General features: G+C 38.2%; 1 protein-coding gene across 4 annotated transcripts in view; it reads left to right on the top strand.

Moving 5' to 3' along the window:
- The window catches only part of DISP1 (dispatched RND transporter family member 1), a 192,005-nt gene extending 171,243 nt beyond the window's left edge, over window positions 1-20,762 (top strand). For all 4 annotated transcript variants that reach the window (XM_063114352.1, XM_063114351.1, XM_063114353.1 and 1 more), the window contains 5 exons: window positions 5,274-5,397; window positions 6,222-6,349; window positions 6,711-6,808; window positions 9,472-9,569; window positions 17,163-20,762. In XM_063114352.1, coding sequence (XP_062970422.1) covers window positions 5,274-5,397; window positions 6,222-6,349; window positions 6,711-6,808; window positions 9,472-9,569; window positions 17,163-20,762 — 4,048 coding nt within the window. The remainder of the gene's footprint in view (window positions 1-5,273; window positions 5,398-6,221; window positions 6,350-6,710; window positions 6,809-9,471; window positions 9,570-17,162) is intronic.
- Window positions 20,763-21,090: the final 328 nt, after the last annotated feature.

Raw genomic sequence — 21,090 nt, 5'->3', positions numbered from 1 at the left:
CTCTTTGGAATAAAATAACTACATAAATTTTAATTAGTAAACTCCCCTTTCGTTTAAAAAAATTATTTGTTTTTAAAATTGTGATAAAATATACATAATATAGAAATTGCCATTTTAACCATCCTTAAGAGTACAGTCCTATGGCTTTGTGTGCATTGTGTAGCTGTCACCACCATCTGTCTCTAGAACTTTTCTGGAATTGAGACTCTGTACCCATTAAACAATAACTTTTCACTTCCCCCACCCCCAGCCCCTGACAACCACCTTCTACCTTCTGTCTCTATGAGTTTGACTACTTTGCATACCTCTTATGGAGGAGTCACACGGGATCTGTCTTCTGTGCCTGCATTATTTCACCAGCTTAATGTCCTTGAGATTCATCTGTGTCATAGTGTGTATCAGAATTTCCTTACTTTTTAAGGCTGAATGATATTTCATTGTATACACCACATTTTGTTGATCCAGTTCTCCTTCCATTTGCAAAAAATAAAATAAAACTGGAAAAAGATAAAGGGAAGGGGAGAGCAAAAAGCGAGTAGATATGGCATGTCATGAAAATGAACTTCTAGTATTCTAGAAATAATAGGGCTTTCTCAAATGACCAGAAATTTTGCATTTTTATGAGATTCATATATTTTTTGTTAGTAGATTGGTATTTTTTTAAAGTCTGAATTTCTTCTTTTTAGTATTATGCATATAAATACAAGTTCCTCAAAAAGCATTTCTTGATTGCTCTTTCCCACCCTAGCTGGAAGTAATCTCTTCCTTCATTGAATTCAAAAAACATTTTATCTGTACCCTCTAAAAACACTTCTCTTTTTACCTAGTTTTGTAGGTATTTGTATACCTGTCTGAGTTTCTATGTTAGGCTATAAGTTCCTTGAGGGCAAGATCCATGTCTGCCATTTCTGTATTCCCAGAGTGCATTCCATCCTTCCTACTTAATGCTTGTTGTGGGGTGCATTTATTACTTCCCAAGAAAGGAAGAGTTCTATATCCTCGTGTGTGTGTATGTATCATTTCCCAAACTTCAATTATTCTTCCCACTAAGTTGCTAGATAGTCGATACCACTGGAAAAGTTGTGATTTTGACATTTTGAAATGCCTATCCTTAAGGGACAGGAGGAAAAAGGCAAAGTTATGAAAGGAAACAGAAAGGAATAAACTGAGGAAGAAAGGGTTTAGGAAGAGAGGGACAGCTGACAGCATTAAATATCACTCAGGTCAAAGAAGACAAAAACCAAGATTGTTGATTTTGGCAGTTCAGAAGAGTCATGAGAGCAAATGCAGGCTTCAGGGGGTTAAGGTCTGGGTGATTGGTCAGGAAAAGGAGGACACCTTCACTCTCTGAGGCATGGCTTTCTGCTCATAGGCAGGGGAGAAAGAAGAGAGCATTTTGAGAAAGGCACGAAGAACAAGGGAAAAAGTCTTTGTAAGCTAAGGGAAAAACTTACTGTGGGGATGTTGTAATATAAATGACCCATTTAAAACACACCCCCGTTTAATGGCACTTGAGCATAAGCCAATCCTGTAGGACACGTAGTTCATTTCTTTTAACAGTTATTTCTGATCTGTTTCCAGAGCAAACCCACTAGCAAGGTGGCTAAGAATCCATGAGTGTATCTGAGGCACTTCCCATTGGATGCCAGTGAGACTCCAGCATGGCAGTGACAGCCTAGACCAGGATGCCAGGTGGCATGCCCACTGACTCAGGTCCACAGCTCACCCACGCACACACTCAGTTCACCCTGCTACCTCTGTTTGTTTCCTCATCCTGTTAGAAGGAGGATGAGCTCTTCAGATCTGTGTACGACTTGAGACTTAACCTATTGAGAAATGATATGAACTCTTATGTGGCAGTGCTCTATACAGAACCACGGGCCCTAACCTCAGCAGCTGGTACAGCAGTAGGGCCTCAGGGAACACTGTCACCTGGTCATGGAAAATGACTACCTGCTATAACCCAGGTGTTATAGACATGGACTGCACTTACAGTTACACTGTGGTATTGTCTAAAGATTTCCAAAATTAGAGCAAGTGGATGAAAGACAAGTATTATTTGATATGCAGAAGCACATATTATAGTAAAAGAAATGGTCTTTTTGAAAATTCTTCCAATACACATGTGATTCAGTTTTCAAAGAAATTAATATACAGGTACTTTATTCTTTAAATTTAGAATATATTCCTTGAAACCAGACTCACCAGGAGTGAAATTAGCAAAAAATATACAGTGGTGAGATTTATAGGCCATTTTTAATTTCCTTTACGTCTCTAATTTTCCTTCTTTATTAGATTTTTATCTTGATATTATAACCATTGTCTGGATTTCATATCGTACATGACACTTTTTATTTCCATGTGGTGCCCATAGCTGTATGATATCTTAGCATAGATAGTAGGAGCAGCAGAAATATCCTCAGCAATTTTATGGTGTTTAGGAGAAACACTTGTCTTGGTAAAATTTACTCAGAATGGTTGGACTTTCCCCCATGGTGCTTTGTGTACTCAGGGTGGTGATTCCATTTCTTGAGTATGAACAGTTGTCTCTAGAAAAGGTTAGTGCGTGAAACAACTGCTCTGTGAGGAAGTGGAATTGTAATATATAGTAAGTTTAAATGTGTTTGGAAGAAATGTGCTGAAACCACTGATGCCTTTAAAGGCTCCATATGTAGTCAGCACACGTATACGGTATATAGCAGTGCTGTAAAATCAAAACCAAATGTTTTCAAAGCGAGTAAAAGCAATTATTGAATAAGATTTTTAAGGTTGCTATGCATATGTGTGCAGATTTTTCAAGAACACAAAAAAAGTCATTATATGGGTAAAATTAAACCACAGTATGAAAACTAAGCAATTTGGGACCCACTGCCCTCTGCTGATAACATGTTTGTAGATAGAAATACATAGCTTCTCTTTCATTTGAAAGAAAATGGATCTATTTAAAATAAAGTGTAATGAATAATTGTATAAGCCTGGGGCTATTTTCATTTCACAGGGCTGATATTATAAACATCTAAAACGTAAAGGACTCCTTTAAAGTCTCAAGCAGTGAACAGAAAGTCTCAAATGTGCTATTGAGACAAAGGACTTTATTACTTCAAAACCACTTGCTTTCATCTTAGTTTGCATTTGGTGGAGGAGGAAATAAAGCAAGGAGAATTTTTTTTGCCCTAGGTGTGTTCTGGAAATATGAAAGCTTCTGGCCACTTGGTGTTTACATTTGAACCACCACAGCATATAATGATTTATATGTTTTCATTACATTTAGAATTATTCTTTAAAGGTTATTCCATCTTATCTATCCCAATTTTTCCTCAATGAGTTTTTAAGTCCAGAATTTGCAGTCTAGTGAATAATGTTCAAACTTGGAGTTTATGGACCTATGTAATTTTGCATAGAGAAATTAATTATTAGAGCTAGGATTTTTTTTTTTTTTTTTTTTTTCACTTGTAAGGGGATTGCAACCCTTGGCACAGTGTTGTCTGCACCATGCTCAGCCAGTGAGCGCACAGGCCATCCCTATCTATATAGGATCCAAACCCGCAGCCTTGGCGCTACCAGCACCACACTCTCCCTAGTGAGCCATGGGGGCAGCCCAGAGCTAGGAATTTTTAATTGCTACTTTGGGAAATGGACATTTTGGCAAGTTTACTTATTCTTACTATCTCTAGTTTCTCTTGTGTTTGAAGAAAGAGAAGATGCGGCGTAGTGATTAAGAGGCCAGACTCTAGAACCAGACTACCTAGGTTCCTAGTTTTGTGACTTTAAACAAGTTCCTTAATCTGCCTGTGCCTCAATTTCACCTCATAAGATTGCTGTGAGAATTAAATGAGATAATAATCTCGGTAAAGCACAAGAGCAACTGGTACTCCGAGTGCAAGCTGTTATTTTTTGTCTGTTTGTGTGATTGCTTAAAAAGAACAGCAATGAAAAATACCCGTGCGAGTGCTCCCTGAGAGCATAATAACGTTATATTTAATTTCCTTATTACAATTGCAATTTGAAATAAAAAGTCCCCAAAAGTGAGATTTATGAAGTTAAGAGATCAGGATATAAAAGTCAGTGATCTATTCTTAGAGACATATGAGTGTAGTCACTTTTTTCAGAGTGACAATTGAGAGCCACCAGCTTTGTTTGTAACTGCTAGCATGATTTTGAAGAAATAAGCCATAATATAAGAGTAAAAAACCTATTTCAAATGAGCTGGAAATAGCCAGCACAGCAGCCAATGAGCTAACATTGTTGAGAATTTGAGAGTAGTGGTCCACAAGTTAAATGTTTTTTCTTCTTCTAAGAAAGATTCAAGAAACTAGAATTTTGCAGGATGCATTTTGAATTTTAGAAAAAGTTCAGTTTAGTCAACTTCTGTTGGGCACTCAGTTTATATCAAGACCTAGAAAGGCTACAGAAACAGATCTTTCAATCAAAGGTATGAGTGAAGGAGCAAGAAGGGCGTCTGGAAGGAAGGGTCTGATGGTAGGATTTTATAACAGGGAGGAAGGGCCTGATGGTAGGATTTTGTAACAGGGGAGTTTCTGAGGTGTGGGAAGAGACTGTAGTCAGGCTACAGTGGCTGGAGAGTGCAAGGATGGTAGTCACCTGGGTATTTGTTCATTTAGTTAATAGATATTTACTGAACACCTTCTAAAAGGCACTGTTCTAGGCACTGATGATGCACTAAATAAACCAGACAAAAATCCCCTGCCCTCATGGAACTCACAGTCTGGAGGATAAGTTCCTTATAGTTTTAGCTAGAAGGAAAGTTATAGGTTTATAGTTTAGTTATTTTTTAGATTCACCCTACATGAACCTGTTTATAGACTGAGTTCTTTTTTAAGAACTAATAGAGTAAAGGTATGGAGAAAGGGAATAACTTGACAAACAAAAGTTCTGGAAGAGACTTCAAAGAAGACGGATCCTCCTCTGTTAAAATCTATTTTCTTTCCACTTATGAAGTATGAATTTTAGATGTTCTCTTTCCCAGATGTAGATGTAGCTATAAAATTGTTATTGTCATTTATGGGCATTATTCTGATTCTCAATACCCTGTGGCATATTATTACTGCTACTTTATCACAAAAAAGAAAGGACAATGATCTCGTAAGTTTCTACTACAATTACATATAAATACTTACAATCCCATTAGATCTTTTATTGTTAAATACCCATATTAGGTCTAAAATATGAGGCTTTAACAAATTGTTCTCTTAGGCAGCAAAAAACTGTGTTGCTTCTTAGGCCTTCTTTGTGATTTCTTTGTGCTTTTGTAGTTATGCAGCCCTGATAGCTGACTGGCCAGTGGTCGTCTTGGGCATGTGCACTGTGTTCATTGTGGTCTGTGCCTTGGTTGGAGTATTAGTGCCAGAGCTTCCCGATTTCTCTGATCCGTTGCTGGTAAGGAGAATTGAGCCACTAAAATTTATCTGTTTTATTTAGCCTAAAATCATCTGCAAAAATTAAGTATTTTAATACATGTTGCATTATGTTATATAGTATCCTATTTCTTTTAAAACCTTCTCAAGTCATCAATAAGTATACAGTATACAGCTCTGTTTCTGAAAAGTAAAGACATGTCTTATCTGTATTCTCACATTCTTAACAGGGCAAGGAACTTGCTCACCCTCAAAAATCTGGAAATTTTACTTCTTGGTCCCCATGTTTAAGCTAAAAAGCAATAAATTGGAGAATCTGCATAGTATAAAAATATTTTCATAAAGCCTTTGAAACTAAGTGTTTCTTTTTTCCCCTGAAGAAGTTAATTTCAGTATTACTAACTGATAGCAGGGTTTTCTTTTAAGTAAATGTTCCTTTGGAGTGTAATAATGAGGAAAATATGATCAAGGATAATGATATATTTTTTGTAAAACACTAATAATGCCTAACATAATTTAATTTGACCATAATTTTTTATGATAAAAATAAGTATTTCCTAAGTGCGTAGGCACAAATTATAAAGATGAGCTTCTGATACGTTTTTTTTCCTCTCTCCTTAGACATGTAACATACCAAAGAATCAAACTGTTTTGTCACAGTGAACAGGTGATCATTATCATGTCAAGTCATCTTGTTTAATGCAGTTCATCCCTGGCGTAGCTGTGAGGAACATCTGTATCTGCTGTTGAAAGCCGTGCATCACGTTGGCATTGCTTTCCCAAGCTTTATTTATAACTATACTTAAATGAAACACACTAATGGGAACTAATAATATTTTGCTTTAGGGTTTTGAACCAAGAGGGACTGCAATAGGCCAGAGACTGGTCACATGGAATAACATGGTGAAAAATACAGGATACAAAGCAACATTAGCAAATTATCCTTTTAAATATGCAGATGAACAAGCCAAAAGGTAATCGTTTATCTGTGTATAACTTTTAAGCAAAACATTGTTTAATGAATTCACCTTTTAATATTGCCTGATAAAAAAGGTTAAATGTAAAATGTATGGCTCAAAATCTTTTGCCATTGACTTTAACTTGTCCTTGTCTTTTAAGATTTTGTTGTACTGGAATAAAAAGATGAGGTTGTCTCTCTCTTTATTTTTCTTTTTCAGAAGTGAGAAAATTATTGTTGGTTGCTATGTTAGTCCTTCCAACTTAATATTGAGTGCTAATCGGTCATGGCTTTGAGGAATGTACTGTTGCTGGTAGGCTCATCAGCCTTGAAATGGGTAGAACTTTATTGAAGCTCAAATTGTTGTTCCATTTCAGCCATCGGGATGATAGATGGTCAGATGATCATTATGAAAGAGAGAAGAGAGAAGTTGACTGGAACTTCCACAAAGACAGCTTTTTCTGCGACGTTCCAAGTGAGTGACATTGTAGAGAAACAGACCCCCCATGGTTTCCTAGCATTCAAGACTGAACATCGTCACAATCTAGACTGATAACAGTACGTGGCTAGTCACACAGCTTCACTATTTCTAGTGTACTTAATGAGATTTTTGGTAGCTACTTATTATTTTACTTCTCTAGATTAGTCAACCAAAAGTCTGAATTTATTTTTCTCTAATAAAAAGTAGTAAGAAACAGTGATGATTGATTTATATTTAGTTTTAAGGAAGATATAAATCTAATAAAATTCTTGACATTGCCCAAAATTTCACATCCTTTTAAAGAATTTTTTGTGCTATTTATTTCTAGGTCAAATAACAAGTACATATTTTTGGACTGATGACTGAAATAGTCTATTGTATTATCAAAAGTATTTTTTAAATTCTGATTCATTCAAAAAGCATGTATCAAGAGCTTTCTATATGCCTGCCTAGTCTGCCTAGTCGCTAAGTAATACAGATAGAGATATGAACAAAATAAAGTCCAGAGGTCCAAAGCTTGAATGCCTCAGAGCCTGGCACGCAATGTGCATGAGCAAAGCCAGCTGGGTGTAGTAAGCAGGAAGCGAGGCTGATGATGGAGTGTTGAGGAGCACTGCCCTGTCTAAAGATACCACTGTTACTTAGCTGCAGCAAAATATGGCCTTGTGGAAAGGAGGACCCAAATATTGCAAGAACTTCCCAGAGGTCAGGAATCCAGATTTTAATGTGGAATCTTCAGATCTCTAAATGTTGGCAGCAAATTCGCTAACCAAAATTCACTGTAGCATAGTAAGCCTGATTACTCTGCAGCTGCCAGGAAAGAAAGAACACACAGCCTAGAGGAAATACATGTCGGTATGTAAGCCATTGATCAGCCATAGTGATTAGAAATGAAGAATTGTAGATAATTTCAACTTCTGGTTAAGTGAATATTAACATTAAAGCTCTTTTGGTTTTAGCTATTTTTATTGTTGTAGGAAAATCCCTCGTAATTGTGTATTTTCCCGTCTTTTAGAACACTGGAGGATCTGATTAGATCTTTGGTATTTCTAGATCTTACCAAGTTTCAGGGTCTTTATTTTGAACATTGTTATTCATTGTTTAATGAGTTCGCCTTTTAATATTGCCTGAAAATAAAGGTAAAATGTATGGCTCAAAATCTTTTGCCACTGAATTTGTTTAACTTGTCATTGTCTTTTAAGATTTTGTTGTACTGGAATGAAAAGATGAGGTTCTCTCTTTTTTTTTTTTTCTTTTTCAGAAGTGAGAAAATTATATAGTAATAGAGAGATAGTAGGAGATTAGGCAGAATCTTATACTGATCCCAAGAAGCAATACAAGTTTCCCTTTCTGTCTCTTCTTTTTAAAAACATTGGAAAAACTGAACTGTGGTTAGTTGTATGTTCTGGCTGGTTTATTTCTCTCAATCAAAGTGTCACTATATATTATTGCTTAACCAACATCTGTTAATTAATATCTTAACCAGGAAAAAATTAGCAAATTCATGAAATATAGCCTTGTTTATATTTCAGTAGTCAATATTTGTCTCATAAGTAATAGGTTCTGCCTTGACTAAAGCCATTACCAGCTTTATCTGAATGAAATGTTTCAGTTTCCACAAGGCTCATTTTGCTCTTCAGAATCAATTAACATAAGGTGACGGGCCATTTATTTGAAGATAGGAGTTTACTAAAGAAAACTTCATGAACATGAATAAAACCTTCTATTTTAAGGCTTTATTCATAAATTTGCCAATTGATTTTCTTTGTTAGCACAGTAAGGCATTTTAGTAAAGTAAAATTAATCTACTTTGTTTTACTTGGTTCATATTTTTTTTTTTAATGACTGAGGAGACAGAAATAATACTTATTGAGCACCAGTTTTTAAAATCTCATTTAATTCTCACACCTATTTGAGATAGGTGTTACTGTCTCCATTTTACAAAAGGGATCAAGGCTCAGAGAAGCTGTTAGTTGCCTAAGGTCACACAGCTAGTAAATGACAGGACCTGGTTATACCCAGGACTGATTTCAAAGACCATGCTCTTTCCAGTATACAACACAGCCTCCCTTATTCAGAAACATATGTTTAAATCTGATTTAAAAAAATTTTTTTTCTAGACTCTGGTGTACCAGAGAGACCATGTACTCAACCAGAATATGGCCAGCATTCTCTGTACTTAATTGACTGTTTTTAGTGCTTTTAAATTGATGACCTGCCGTCTTACCTCTGTAGTTAGCTACAAGAGAGAACATCCTCATAATCCATGCTTGATATTACCTAGTGCATTGTTTTTTAATTTTACGTACTGTTATGGTGATGTGTTGTGAAATTGAGAGGGAGGCATTCAGTTAACTTCCTGCTGAAAGTTCTTATGGATTTTTTATTCCTGATTATAGTCTGATCAGAAATAGATTTGTCATATAATTCCTCCAATTTTAAAATGTAGTGAGTAGACAAAGGCTTTGAGCTAGGCAATAATACGGTATTGATTTTTTTATTTTTAACATTTTCTCCTGAAATTTATCAAAGGAATTCCCTGCTGCTAATGATTTATCCATTTATTTTCCCACTTTGGATTATTTCTGAATGCTGAGTCTTATGAAATAAAGGAATACTTTATAAACCTTTTTCTTTTCTTTTTTTCATATCACCAGGTGACCGGTATTCCAGAATAGTATTTACTTCAGCTGGAGGGGAGACATTATGGAATTTACCTGCAATTAAATCAATGTGCAATGTAGATAATTCGAGGGTATGTAAAATAAAACTGAAATCTATTTAGCACGAATAAGTTTATATTATTGATGCTCCCTGTACTTCTGCCCCTTGTGTCTGATCAGATGGAGCACAGCAGGACTGCTTTGCATTCGTTCAGACCCCAGGCCAGAGTGTCTGTGATTCCCCACCTTTAAAACACACCGTCTTTCTGAATAAAGAACTCTTTTTCTTCCCCACTCATGTTCTCTCACCATGGTGGTCTTATTTAAAACCATTTTTCTTTTCAGGATAATAGTTAAGACTTTTTTAGCTCACTTGGTTAGAGCATGGTATTGTAATATCAAGGTCAAGGGTTTGGCAGGCCAGCCACCAAAAAAATAAAAATAAATAAATAGTTAAGACTTTTTCTTCTTCCTTTGTTGTACTTTCTCTCTTTTCTATTCTTGTTTCATTGTTCACTACGTTTCCCACCCCACCCCACCAGGCAGTTTTCAGCATTTTAATGATGCAATTAAATTCCTGCCTCTCTCTGAATGGGTTATTTGGGCCAGTGACCTCAAAGGAAAATTTAGGGAGAAGTCTGGGAAAGGGGACATCAAAGGGCATAAATACGGTATCTATGTAAATGGCCAGAGTAATCCAATCCATATTGTCCTGAACACTAAACACCTTGCTGCTTTAGAAGACCCCAGGATGCAAGAAGATAGGTATATATCCTGAGTCTTCTCTAGTGCCAAAAAGATGTCAACACCAAAAAATGTAAAGTCAGCCTCTTGGTTTGGAAGAGCTGTCAATTTTATGTGTTCAGAAGCAGTTTCTCCAAGTAGAAGCTGCTGTCTGGTGTCACTAATAGATCTGTCCAAGCACTGCAGCCAGGCAGAAAAGGAACTCATTGTGTTCTTAGCTCTAAAATCTAAAATCACCAGTTAATTAAAAATCATTGCTGGCTGATTAGCTCATTTGGGAGAGCATGGTGCTGGTAATACCAACGTCATAGGTCAGATCCCCTTACTGGCTAGCTGCCAAAAAAAAAAAAAGTCTAAATTAAAGTTCTGCGGGTGAGTGCAGTATGTAGCCAGACTTGAAAATGACTGATCTAATAGTTTGTCCCTCAGCTTTTCTTGAAAGAGATTTATTTTCTTATTAATCCAAAAAAAAAAAGTCAAATAATGTGTCCTGCTAAGAGCTAGCCTGACAGCCAGATGCAGTCACTTGTTATATCAACAGTTTCTTAATAGAATAGGAGGTAAAAAGGAAAGAACCAGCTTCATTGTGCTGACGTTAATGCCTTCTTTTGAGAACTAGGTGATCGCTTACCCAAGTCACCTAGTTAGCTGGTCCCACACCTCCTGGCTTTTACTTCATTCTTTGTTTTGAGAGGCTATTTGTACGTTTTGAAAATGGCTTACCCATTGGTTAGGATATCAGGATTTTCTGTCAGTGCCATCTTTTTTCTAACTCCAAATAGACCAAAGCCACAAACCATTCTTAAATAGACCAAAGTTTCTTAATCAGTGGTCATTTTTAATAGGCCACGTTTTCTTCTCTCCTGCAGCTGTCAGCTCCTTATTTGGAGGCTGTGAACATGTTTCTGTTTGTTGTGGGTTCTTATACAGAAAATTAACTCTGAAGTAGTAAATGCACAGGACTCTGCTAGGTGCTTGTACACCATTCACCATGGGTCTGTGACCTTGGAATTTATAACACTTTAATGGATGAAGAGTTAAGCTCAGAGAAGTTAAGCCAGTCTGGTTATTTTATAATCACACCTTAAATGAGAGCAGTTCATTAATTTCTGTACCTTTTACTTTCCATTATTCTACCTTTGGTTGATCTTCGGATATTCCCTTGCCTGAAGACGCTGAAGCGACTGAATTCATTCAACTAATTAATAGCTGGTGTTTGCTGAGTAATTTACTATGTGCCAGGAAGTGTTCTAAACACTTTAATAAATTATTTCATTTAATCCTCATGACAGTGTTATGAGTTAAATACTATTATTTTGCCCACTTTATAGATGAGGAAATTTCACACAGGTGGTAAGTGGCAGACTCAGGGTTAGAACCCAGCCAAGTCTAACTCCAGAGTTTGTGCCTTCACTCACCTGCTTTGTGCTTCCGTAGTAAAGAAGGTACCCTCCCCCTCCCATTTTTGTTTTATTTTACTATATATGCCATTTTCCACTCAGATGAATCTTAAAGAGTCATCATAACCTGGAGTAAGAATCTTTATTTTTAAGAAGCTAGCAATTTATTCCATGAGTACATGTTAGATTCTGAATGGACTCAAAGACTCAAAAGCCAGTAAACTATACTGTACCATGATAGTTTTCATAAATGAAAGAAGTATATTATTTCATATATATTTGTGTATGTGTGTATCAGACTATAAAAATTATCATATTGGGGTAGCTTACAAAAAGGCATACACAAAGGGTAAGTTAAATGAATTATATGAAGGGAAGATAATGAGAAAATAATAATAAAGCTAAGGATGAGATTTAGTGTACAATAATGCCTACCCCACAATCCTGTACATTTGCTGGTTCAAAGAGAGCCGCACTTGTCTCTAACTTCCCACTAACCACAGCAAAAAAGGGTTTCGCAGTCAGTAACAAAAGCCATATAAATAGGGTAACAAATCTGTTTTTTAGAAAAAGTCTAGCTTTTTTCATGCTAAGATAGGAGGGAACAATTTCCAGTAGTTTTCATAAAAGAAGTGTGATGTTGTGTACAAAGTTCTTAACAGTGTGCTTACAATGAGTACATTGTTGAATTTCAGCTGATTTTTATAAAACATAGGTAGGCTGGTAGCAGGAAAACATTATAGCAAAAGCATTCCTACAAGGGGTGAAAGCAGTGAAGTCCTGTGCATGGCTTTCTAATGGTTTGGTTTTATGTGTTTGCATAATTTAGACTCTCTAAAGGAATAGATGTACTCTGCTTGTCTGAGTATTTCTTTCTACTAGGCTCATGATAAGGATTGGACAGTTGTGAGTTCAGTTTTGCAAGAACAGGACAAGCGTATTTTCTAGGTCACCAACTAAGGGCGTATCTATATGCTTTGGCAATTAATTGGGAAGAGAGTAGTATTGTGGTCCTCTTATGAGAATTTAAGGAACAAACCCAAGATACGTGTCCATATGAATGGTTTGTATGACCCGTTATAGGTTCATACCAACAAATGAATAAAAGGTAATCAAGGCCCCAAAGGTCTGCCTCAAAGACTGTGGTTGTTATTTTAATTTAATAAATGATATTTTACCAATTGTAAATGCCTTTGAACTCTACTATGAACACAGAATAATAAACCTTGTTCATAGAGATAATGTAATCATCTGATATCAAGTTGTAACTATTGGCTAACAGTTCAGCATTCAGATTATTACTGTACATTTTTCAGATCTCCCAGTTCTCCAAGATCCTTTTAGGATTTTTATTTTTTAAGGTGGTTTGAGCAGACTGTGTCCTAAGACTACTTGGCAATCTTTTCTACCTGCTACCCCGCAAATCCTGGTTATTATACTTAAGAACTTGATTATTAAAAACTATCAAGTTAAATGGGACACAACCAAATGATACAGAGCGAAAGAGCTTAATTGTTGGTGTTGACTCCAGAAAATGTCTGGTAATCAGTGTAATATCTCAGTGAGACCAGATGTTTCAATTGTTGCCTGCCTATGTTTACAGCACATTTAGTTTAAACTCCAGATTCTGTTTAAATTACATGCCACTTATGCTTATAATTTAGACAGGCTTTGGTTTCCAAAATAAACAGCTTCTGTTTCTGATACTGTTGTCAACCTCCTAACAGAAATGCTTGTTTTCTATGACTCTTTTGAAAGGAGCCTCAGTTGATTCCCTGCTCTTCTTCATTACTTCTTTCTGCCCTTTGACATCCTAAGGGACGCACTGGCAGATAGTCATCAGTGACCAGAAGTGTCTCTCTCTAATCTTGAGTCTGCTGGAAACCATTTCCCTGTTCCTTAGTTTTTGTACATTGTACAAATTGGAGCTCTAAAGACCCAGATTATAAAATCTGAAATTTGTGCCTGCTTCCTAGACTCTGCTTACTAGGGTAACATGGGGACAGCTGTAATCCCCCAGAAGCATTGAGGATCCCAGAAATATGTTTCCCAATTCTTGTTTTAAAGAGGGCTATGGAGCCCTTTTTCTTTTCTCCCTAGGCTCCCTTTAAACTGTTAATACACGGGGAGCTTTGTTACATGGGGAGGGAGAGTACAGCAATCAGTTGAACCTGGTATTAAGGGCTTAATTTTTCTCCCTTCATTTTTTTCTCAGCTTCTTAAAATATCTCCAACTTAGCCGATAGTTTTACAACTTAAGGCATTTTTTAAAATTCTGCTGATTTCTTCTTCTCTCCTCTCTTCCTTGACCTGTTGTTCTAAGTCAGCCCCACCCCCACTGTGATCTAACTAGGAAAGTGTGCAAAGACACGTTGTGACCGTGTAGCAGTGACCCTCGAACACGTGATTTGTGAACGACTAGAAGTAAAAGGCTGTATTCCCCATGGGAGTTGCGAGAAATTACTCTCACTTACTCTGTTTTTATTTTTATAAACTTCAAAGTTTTGAAATGATTTCTATGAATCCCTTTTCCAAAGATATGGCAAAAATATAGCTGCTTTCTGCAGGAAGATATACCAACTTGTCTGTCTCTTTAAGCCCCACAATATAATATGTGCCTCTGTGTTTATCTATCCCAGTCACAAATAACTAGATTAGTTCTTGTGTCACACCGCACTCACAGACCTTGGCGCTCCCTCTGCGGGTCCCATAAGTCCTTACACACAATATGGTATTTCTCAGATTGAATGATAATTACTTATTTTTTTGTCTAATTTCCCTGCCACACTGTGAGCAACTTGAGAGCAAGGACCACAATGCCTTATCCATCTTGTGTGAGTGCTAAGTCATTTTTTTTTTCTCTTGAATAGGTAGGAATGTAGGGCCTTACTCCCTGAAAATTGAGACAATTACTTGAACTCTGCTCCTTGAAATTTAGGATGCTGGCATCCAACTCGGGATAGAGAGTACCAGTCATGATGTCTTTTCTCTGTCCTTATTCTTACCTTGCAAGAGTCCTCAAAAACTGTCTTTACAAAGGTTGTACCAGCCAGTACCACCTTTTGATTTGAGGATTGGCTCCCCAGTGGCTTACTAGTATTTTATTTGATAGCAGCCATCAAAGAAGCATTTGATTTGTGTTTATAATGTCCAGCTTTTAAATCTGTGGTCAAATATACACTTAAACAAACAAACAAATAAAACCCAGCAACAATAACAAAAAAACCCCTGCTATTATTTGAAAAGGTTATTCAGGGACAGAATTCTGTGCTTTCCCAGTTTTAGCTGGCAACTCTATTTCCTTTGTCTTTGGCGCTTGGTTATTTCAGCATCTACAAATATGTCCCTGTAGCTGATAATGGGTTTCATAGTGGGTACAATTTAAGTGGGGTTGAGTTACCTTTCTTTCAATTCACCAGGCTGACCCCAGGGGCTTGCATGTTATTTCTTTGTAGGTTAAACTAGTAATCTGCCATGAAAACCAGAGAGGTGCCATTTCAGGGTTTCCAGTTATTTATTAAGTGATTCTGTTTTCCCCAAGTTAGCATATGTGAATATTTTTACCTGGAAACAATCAAATATGAATTATCCTGTTTTATAGAATGTGAATTATTGCTCTTCAAAAATGAGATTAAAAATGAAGTCTACGTTAAAGTAAATATTATTTTAGTGCACTTGAATAATAACTCATTTGGCTCATTTTTCTTTACCCCCAGTAGAAGATCTTTAAAGAAAAACAGCTTTTTATTGTGGAAATTTTTCAACTAAGGCAGAAGTAGAGAAAATAGCATAATGGATCCCCCCATGTGCAGGATTTGGTTTCGACAATTCTCAGCACACGGCCAGTCTTGTTTCATCTACACCCTACCCCCACAGGATTGGTTCCAGTAAAGTATCTTGACAGCTAGGGTTTAAGGGATCATAATGCCTTGGATCTCTAATAAGTCCAAGTTCCAAAGAGATGATCTGTGCCAGCTTCTCCCTACTTCAATGCATGATTGATAAAGCCTTGTTTGATCAAGGGTAAAGACTGTTTTTAATCCTAATAGAAAAAAATATTTATACCCTCCTTGAACTTTAGAGTTTCTTTACTAGAACAGCCTTTGGCAGATATAGATGAGGGAAAGTCATGGGACCAGGTCTTCTTTAGCTCTAGGTCATCTTTAGCTCTGGCACTTCTAAAGAAAAGTCTCTGGTCAGGCTCAAGAGAAGAGGAATGTTTCTTATTCTCACCTTCAGGCAAGAGGGGTCATTTATCTAATTTACAGAATGGAATTGTGCAGACTTCACCATAATCTAGCAATGCCAGTAATGGAACAGTTTTTCAATTTTCTGTAACAGGAACAGCCATAAAAAGGAAGGCCTTCTCCAGAAATAGTGTTCTAAATGAAATTGTATCCACATTAAATCCAGAATTATCATACTTGCTAATATACAGCAGTCCGCTATTTACCAAGAGAGAAAGTTTCCAAAAAAGGTTTCAGCCAATTTGAGTAAACTGTGGAAGAAATGATTAAATCCCTACTTAAGTATTTATTTTATTAATTATATATATATTTATTTAAAATTAGATATAAATAGTATTTTAACAGACACATTACCCTTTTCTACTCATATTTCGGGAAACAATTTTATTCCAAAACTTTCATGCGTCAGTGCTTTTAATATTATTGGGGTCGCTTTGTGATTCACCTGACAGTTTTTAACGCAGTCTGTTTGGTCTGTTATAACAAAATGCATTAGACTGGGTAATTTATAAACAATATAAATTTATTTCTTATTGTTGTGGAGCCTGGGAAGTCCAAGATAAGGAGTCAGGAGATCAGGTGTCTGGTGAGGGCCCCTTCCTGGGAGATGGGGCCTCTTTTACAGGGGCACTAACCCCATTCATGGGGCACCTCTCTCACAGCCTAAACACCTCCCCAAGGCCTCACCTCTTAACGCTATCACTTTGTAGATTTGGTTTCAACATGCATATTAATTTGGGAGGAACACAAATGTTCAGACCATAGCAGTTTTCTAGAGAATATTGTCTTTGTATCTCAATCCACACGATTAGAAGCAATATTTTAGTGACCAAAAATTTTATGCTAATAACCAGAACTTTTAGGCAAAGCCGCAAATTTGTTTCATATCTCAGTTGTACAGTTGTTTTCTGAATTAATTCTGTAGCTGTATATACATTAGCTTCACAACTTATCCGCTCTTGCTTTCTAAAGTGGCTGAAGAGATTTGTTTACTGGTAGGGGTTGATTTTTTCTCCTTTCTTAAACCAGACTAGCTTGGTTGAAGCTATTTCACACTTGTGTGTCATACCCAAACAGTGGCTTGTCATTCAAAATAAAGTGACCTAGAGAGTACCCTGTAATATGAGATAGTTTTGGGGAGAAGTCTCACTTTGTATTCAGACTGATCCGTACTTTAAGAGGATGAATATTTAGCTTCTGTAACTTTCCCTGTCCCTCAAAGCCGCCTCAATTCAGACCTTTCTGATTGTGAACCGATTTAAACTCCAAACCTTGTGCTTCTCTGTCTCTGCAGATCAGATCTCATCCCCAGTTTGGTGATCTCTGCCAGAGGACCACTGCTGCTTCCTGCTGCCCCAGCTGGACGCTGGGAAACTACATTGCCATTCTGAATAATAGATCGTCCTGTCAGAAAATTGTTGAGCGAGATGTTTCTCATACCTTGAAGCTTCTTCGGACATGTGCCAAACACTACCAGAATGGCACTCTGGGGCCAGACTGCTGGGACATGGCAGCCAGAAGAAAGGATCAGCTCAAGTGCACCAATGTGCCACGCAAATGTACCAAGTACAACGCTGTGTACCAGATCCTCCATTACTTGGTGGACAAAGACTTTATGACCCCAAAGACAGCTGAGTATGCCATGCCAACTTTAAAATATAGCATGCTCTTTTCTCCCACTGAGAAAGGGGAGAGCATGATGAACATTTACTTGGACAACTTTGAAAACTGGAACTCCTCTGACGGCGTGACTACCATCACTGGGATTGAGTTTGGTATCAAACACAGTTTGTTTCAAGATTATCTTCTAATGGATACTGTGTATCCTGCTATAGCCATTGTGATTGTCCTTTTAGTCATGTGTGTCTACACGAGGTCCATGTTTATCACTCTGATGACAATGTTTGCAATAATCAGTTCCTTGATTGTTTCCTATTTTCTCTATCGTGTAGTATTTAACTTTGAGTTTTTCCCTTTTATGAACCTCACTGCACTCATTATTTTGGTTGGAATTGGAGCAGATGACGCATTCGTCCTGTGTGATGTTTGGAACTACACCAAATTTGACAAGCCTCATGCTGCAACCTCGGAAACAGTGAGCATCACCTTGCAACATGCTGCCCTTTCCATGTTTGTCACAAGTTTCACCACTGCTGCTGCCTTTTATGCTAACTATGTCAGCAACATTACAGCAATCAGGTGCTTTGGGGTTTATGCGGGGACAGCTATACTGGTGAATTATGTTCTGATGGTCACGTGGCTTCCAGCAGTTGTTGTACTGCATGAGCGTTATCTTCTCAATATATTCAGTTGCTTCAGAAAGCCCCAGCAGCAAATGTACGGTAACAAAAGCTGCTGGATGGTGGCTTGCCAGAGATGCCACAAAGTACTTTTTGCCATTTCAGAAGCGTCTCGGATTTTTTTTGAAAAAGTATTGCCATGCATTGTCATTAAGTTTCGCTACCTTTGGCTGTTCTGGTTCCTTGCCTTAACTGTAGGTGGGGCCTACATTGTGTGCATAGATCCAAAGATGAAACTGCCCTCCTTGGAGTTGTCCGAGTTCCAGGTGTTCAGGTCGTCTCACCCTTTTGAGCGCTACGATGCTGAGTACAAAAAGCTTTTCATGTTTGAACGTGTTCACCATGGAGAGGAGCTCCACATGCCCATCACAGTAATCTGGGGTGTGTCCCCAGAAGACAATGGCAATCCACTGAATCCCAAGAGTAAAGGGAAGTTGACATTAGACAGCAGTTTTAATATTGCCAGCCCAGCTTCCCAGACCTGGATTTTGCACTTCTGTCAAAAACTGAGAAATCAAACATTCTTTTACCAGACTGATGAACAGGACTTTACCAGTTGCTTCATTGAGACATTCAAACAGTGGATGGAAAACCAGGACTGTGACGAACCTGCCCTGTACCCTTGCTGCAGCCACTGGAGCTTCCCCTACAAGCAAGAGGTTTTTGAACTGTGCATCAAGAGAGCCATCATGGAGCTGGAAAGGAGTACAGGGTACCATTTGGACAGCAAAACCCCAGGGCCACGGTTCGATATCAATGATACTATCAGGGCAGTAGTGCTAGAGTTCCAAAGTACCTACCTCTTCACGCTGGCATATGAAAAGATGCATCAGTTTTATAAAGAGGTGGACTCCTGGATTTCCAGTGAGCTGAGCTCTGCACCTGAGGGCCTCAGCAATGGTTGGTTTGTCAGCAGTTTGGAGTTCTACGACCTCCAGGACAGCCTCTCTGATGGCACCCTCATTGCCATGGGGCTCTCCGTTGCTGTTGCGTTCAGCGTGATGCTGCTGACAACTTGGAACATCATCATAAGCCTTTATGCCATCATTTCAATAGCTGGGACTATATTTGTCACTGTTGGTTCTCTTGTCCTGCTTGGCTGGGAGTTGAATGTTCTGGAATCTGTCACCATTTCGGTTGCCGTTGGCTTATCCGTAGACTTTGCTGTCCATTATGGAGTTGCCTACCGCCTGGCTCCAGATCCTGACAGAGAAGGCAAAGTGATCTTCTCCCTGAGTCGCATGGGCTCTGCGATCGCCATGGCCGCTCTGACCACCTTTGTGGCTGGGGCTATGATGATGCCCTCCACAGTTCTAGCTTACACCCAGCTAGGCACCTTCATGATGCTCATCATGTGTGTTAGTTGGGCTTTTGCCACCTTCTTTTTCCAGTGCATGTGTCGATGCCTTGGACCACAGGGTACCTGTGGTCAGATTCCTTTACCTAAAAAACTACAGTGCAGTGCCTTTTCCCATGCCTTGTCTACAAGTCCTGGTGACAAGGAACAAAGCAAAACACATGCCATGAATGCTTATCATTTAGATCCCAGGAGCCAAAAGCCTGAACTGGACCATGAGTTTTATGAATTAGAACCTCTGGCATCCCACAGCTGCACTGCCTCTGAGAAGACCACTTATGAAGAGACCCACATCTGCTCTGAATTTTTCAACAGCCAAGCAAAGAATTTAGGGATGCCTGTGCATGCAGCTTACAATAGTGAAATCAGCAAAAGCACCAAAAATGAAACTAGCTCTGCCTTGCTACAGCCCCCTCTTGAACAGCACACCATGTGTCACTTCTTCTCTCTGAATCAGAGATGCAGCTGCCCAAATGCCTATAATCACTCAAAATATGGCCCACACGTTTGCCAGCAGATGGGCAACTGCTTTTGCCACCACTGTACTGCTGCTGCTAGCAGCTTTGTCCAGATCCAGAACGGTGTGGCACCTCTGAAGGCTGCCGAGGGCTTCGTTCATCCCATCCCACACATCCACCACTGTCCCTGCCTGCAGGGCAGAGTGAAGCCACCTGGAATGCAGAATTCTCTGCCTAGGAATTTTTTCCTCCACCCAGTGCAGCATATTCAGGCCCAAGAAAAAATTGGTAAGACCAATGTACACAGTCTTCAGAGCATAGAAGAGCATCTTCCAAAGATGACAGAGCCACCATTTGTCTGCAGAAGCACTGGATCTTTACTAAAAGCATGTTGCAATCCTGAGAATAACCAAAGGGGACTCTGTCAGAATCGAGACAGTGGGAGTATGGAAGGCAGTGGCGGGACTGAAAACAAGGTCTCCAGTTTAGTCCATCAGACCAGCAAGACAGAAAGGAAAGTGGGGCTGAGCTTGTCACAGACTGATGTGACTGTGAATTCAGAACATGTAAATCAGAATGAACCAAAATTTATCTTTAGCCATCTCATGGGGGAGGCTGGTTGTAGGTCCTGCCCACACAATCCACAAAGTTGTGGCAGAATTGTGAGTGTGAAGTGCAGTTCTGTGGACTGTCAAATGCCAAACATTGAAACCAACGTGCCTGCTGTGTTAACACACTCGGAGCTTTCTGGTGAAAGTGTGTTAATAAAAACACTGTAATAAATACAGCATTAAGTTCAGAACCAGTGCCTTAGTCTTTCTTTTGACATGAAAATCCAGAAATTTAGAAAGGGAGCCCCAAAATGCAGGAACACCTTGTTAAAAACTTCACCTTGTTAAAAATTATGGAACATTTTAATATTCCATATGAACAGTGAACTAACTCACAAATCTAATGAGTGCATTAGATTATTATATTGGCTGATTATTGGATTTTATATTTTCAAAAAGTATAGTTGTTTTTCATATTTATACTTAGCTTGAAAAATAATTCTCTCTTTCTACACTCCCACAGTAGTAAATGAGAGATTTAAAGTTTGAATTACCT

The sequence above is a fragment of the Cynocephalus volans genome, chromosome 11 (genome assembly GCF_027409185.1).
Source record: "Cynocephalus volans isolate mCynVol1 chromosome 11, mCynVol1.pri, whole genome shotgun sequence".
Taxonomy (NCBI): Eukaryota; Metazoa; Chordata; class Mammalia; order Dermoptera; family Cynocephalidae; genus Cynocephalus; species Cynocephalus volans.
Note: the sequence above shows the minus strand (reverse complement) of the source record. Positions and strands in the feature narration are given on the sequence as shown.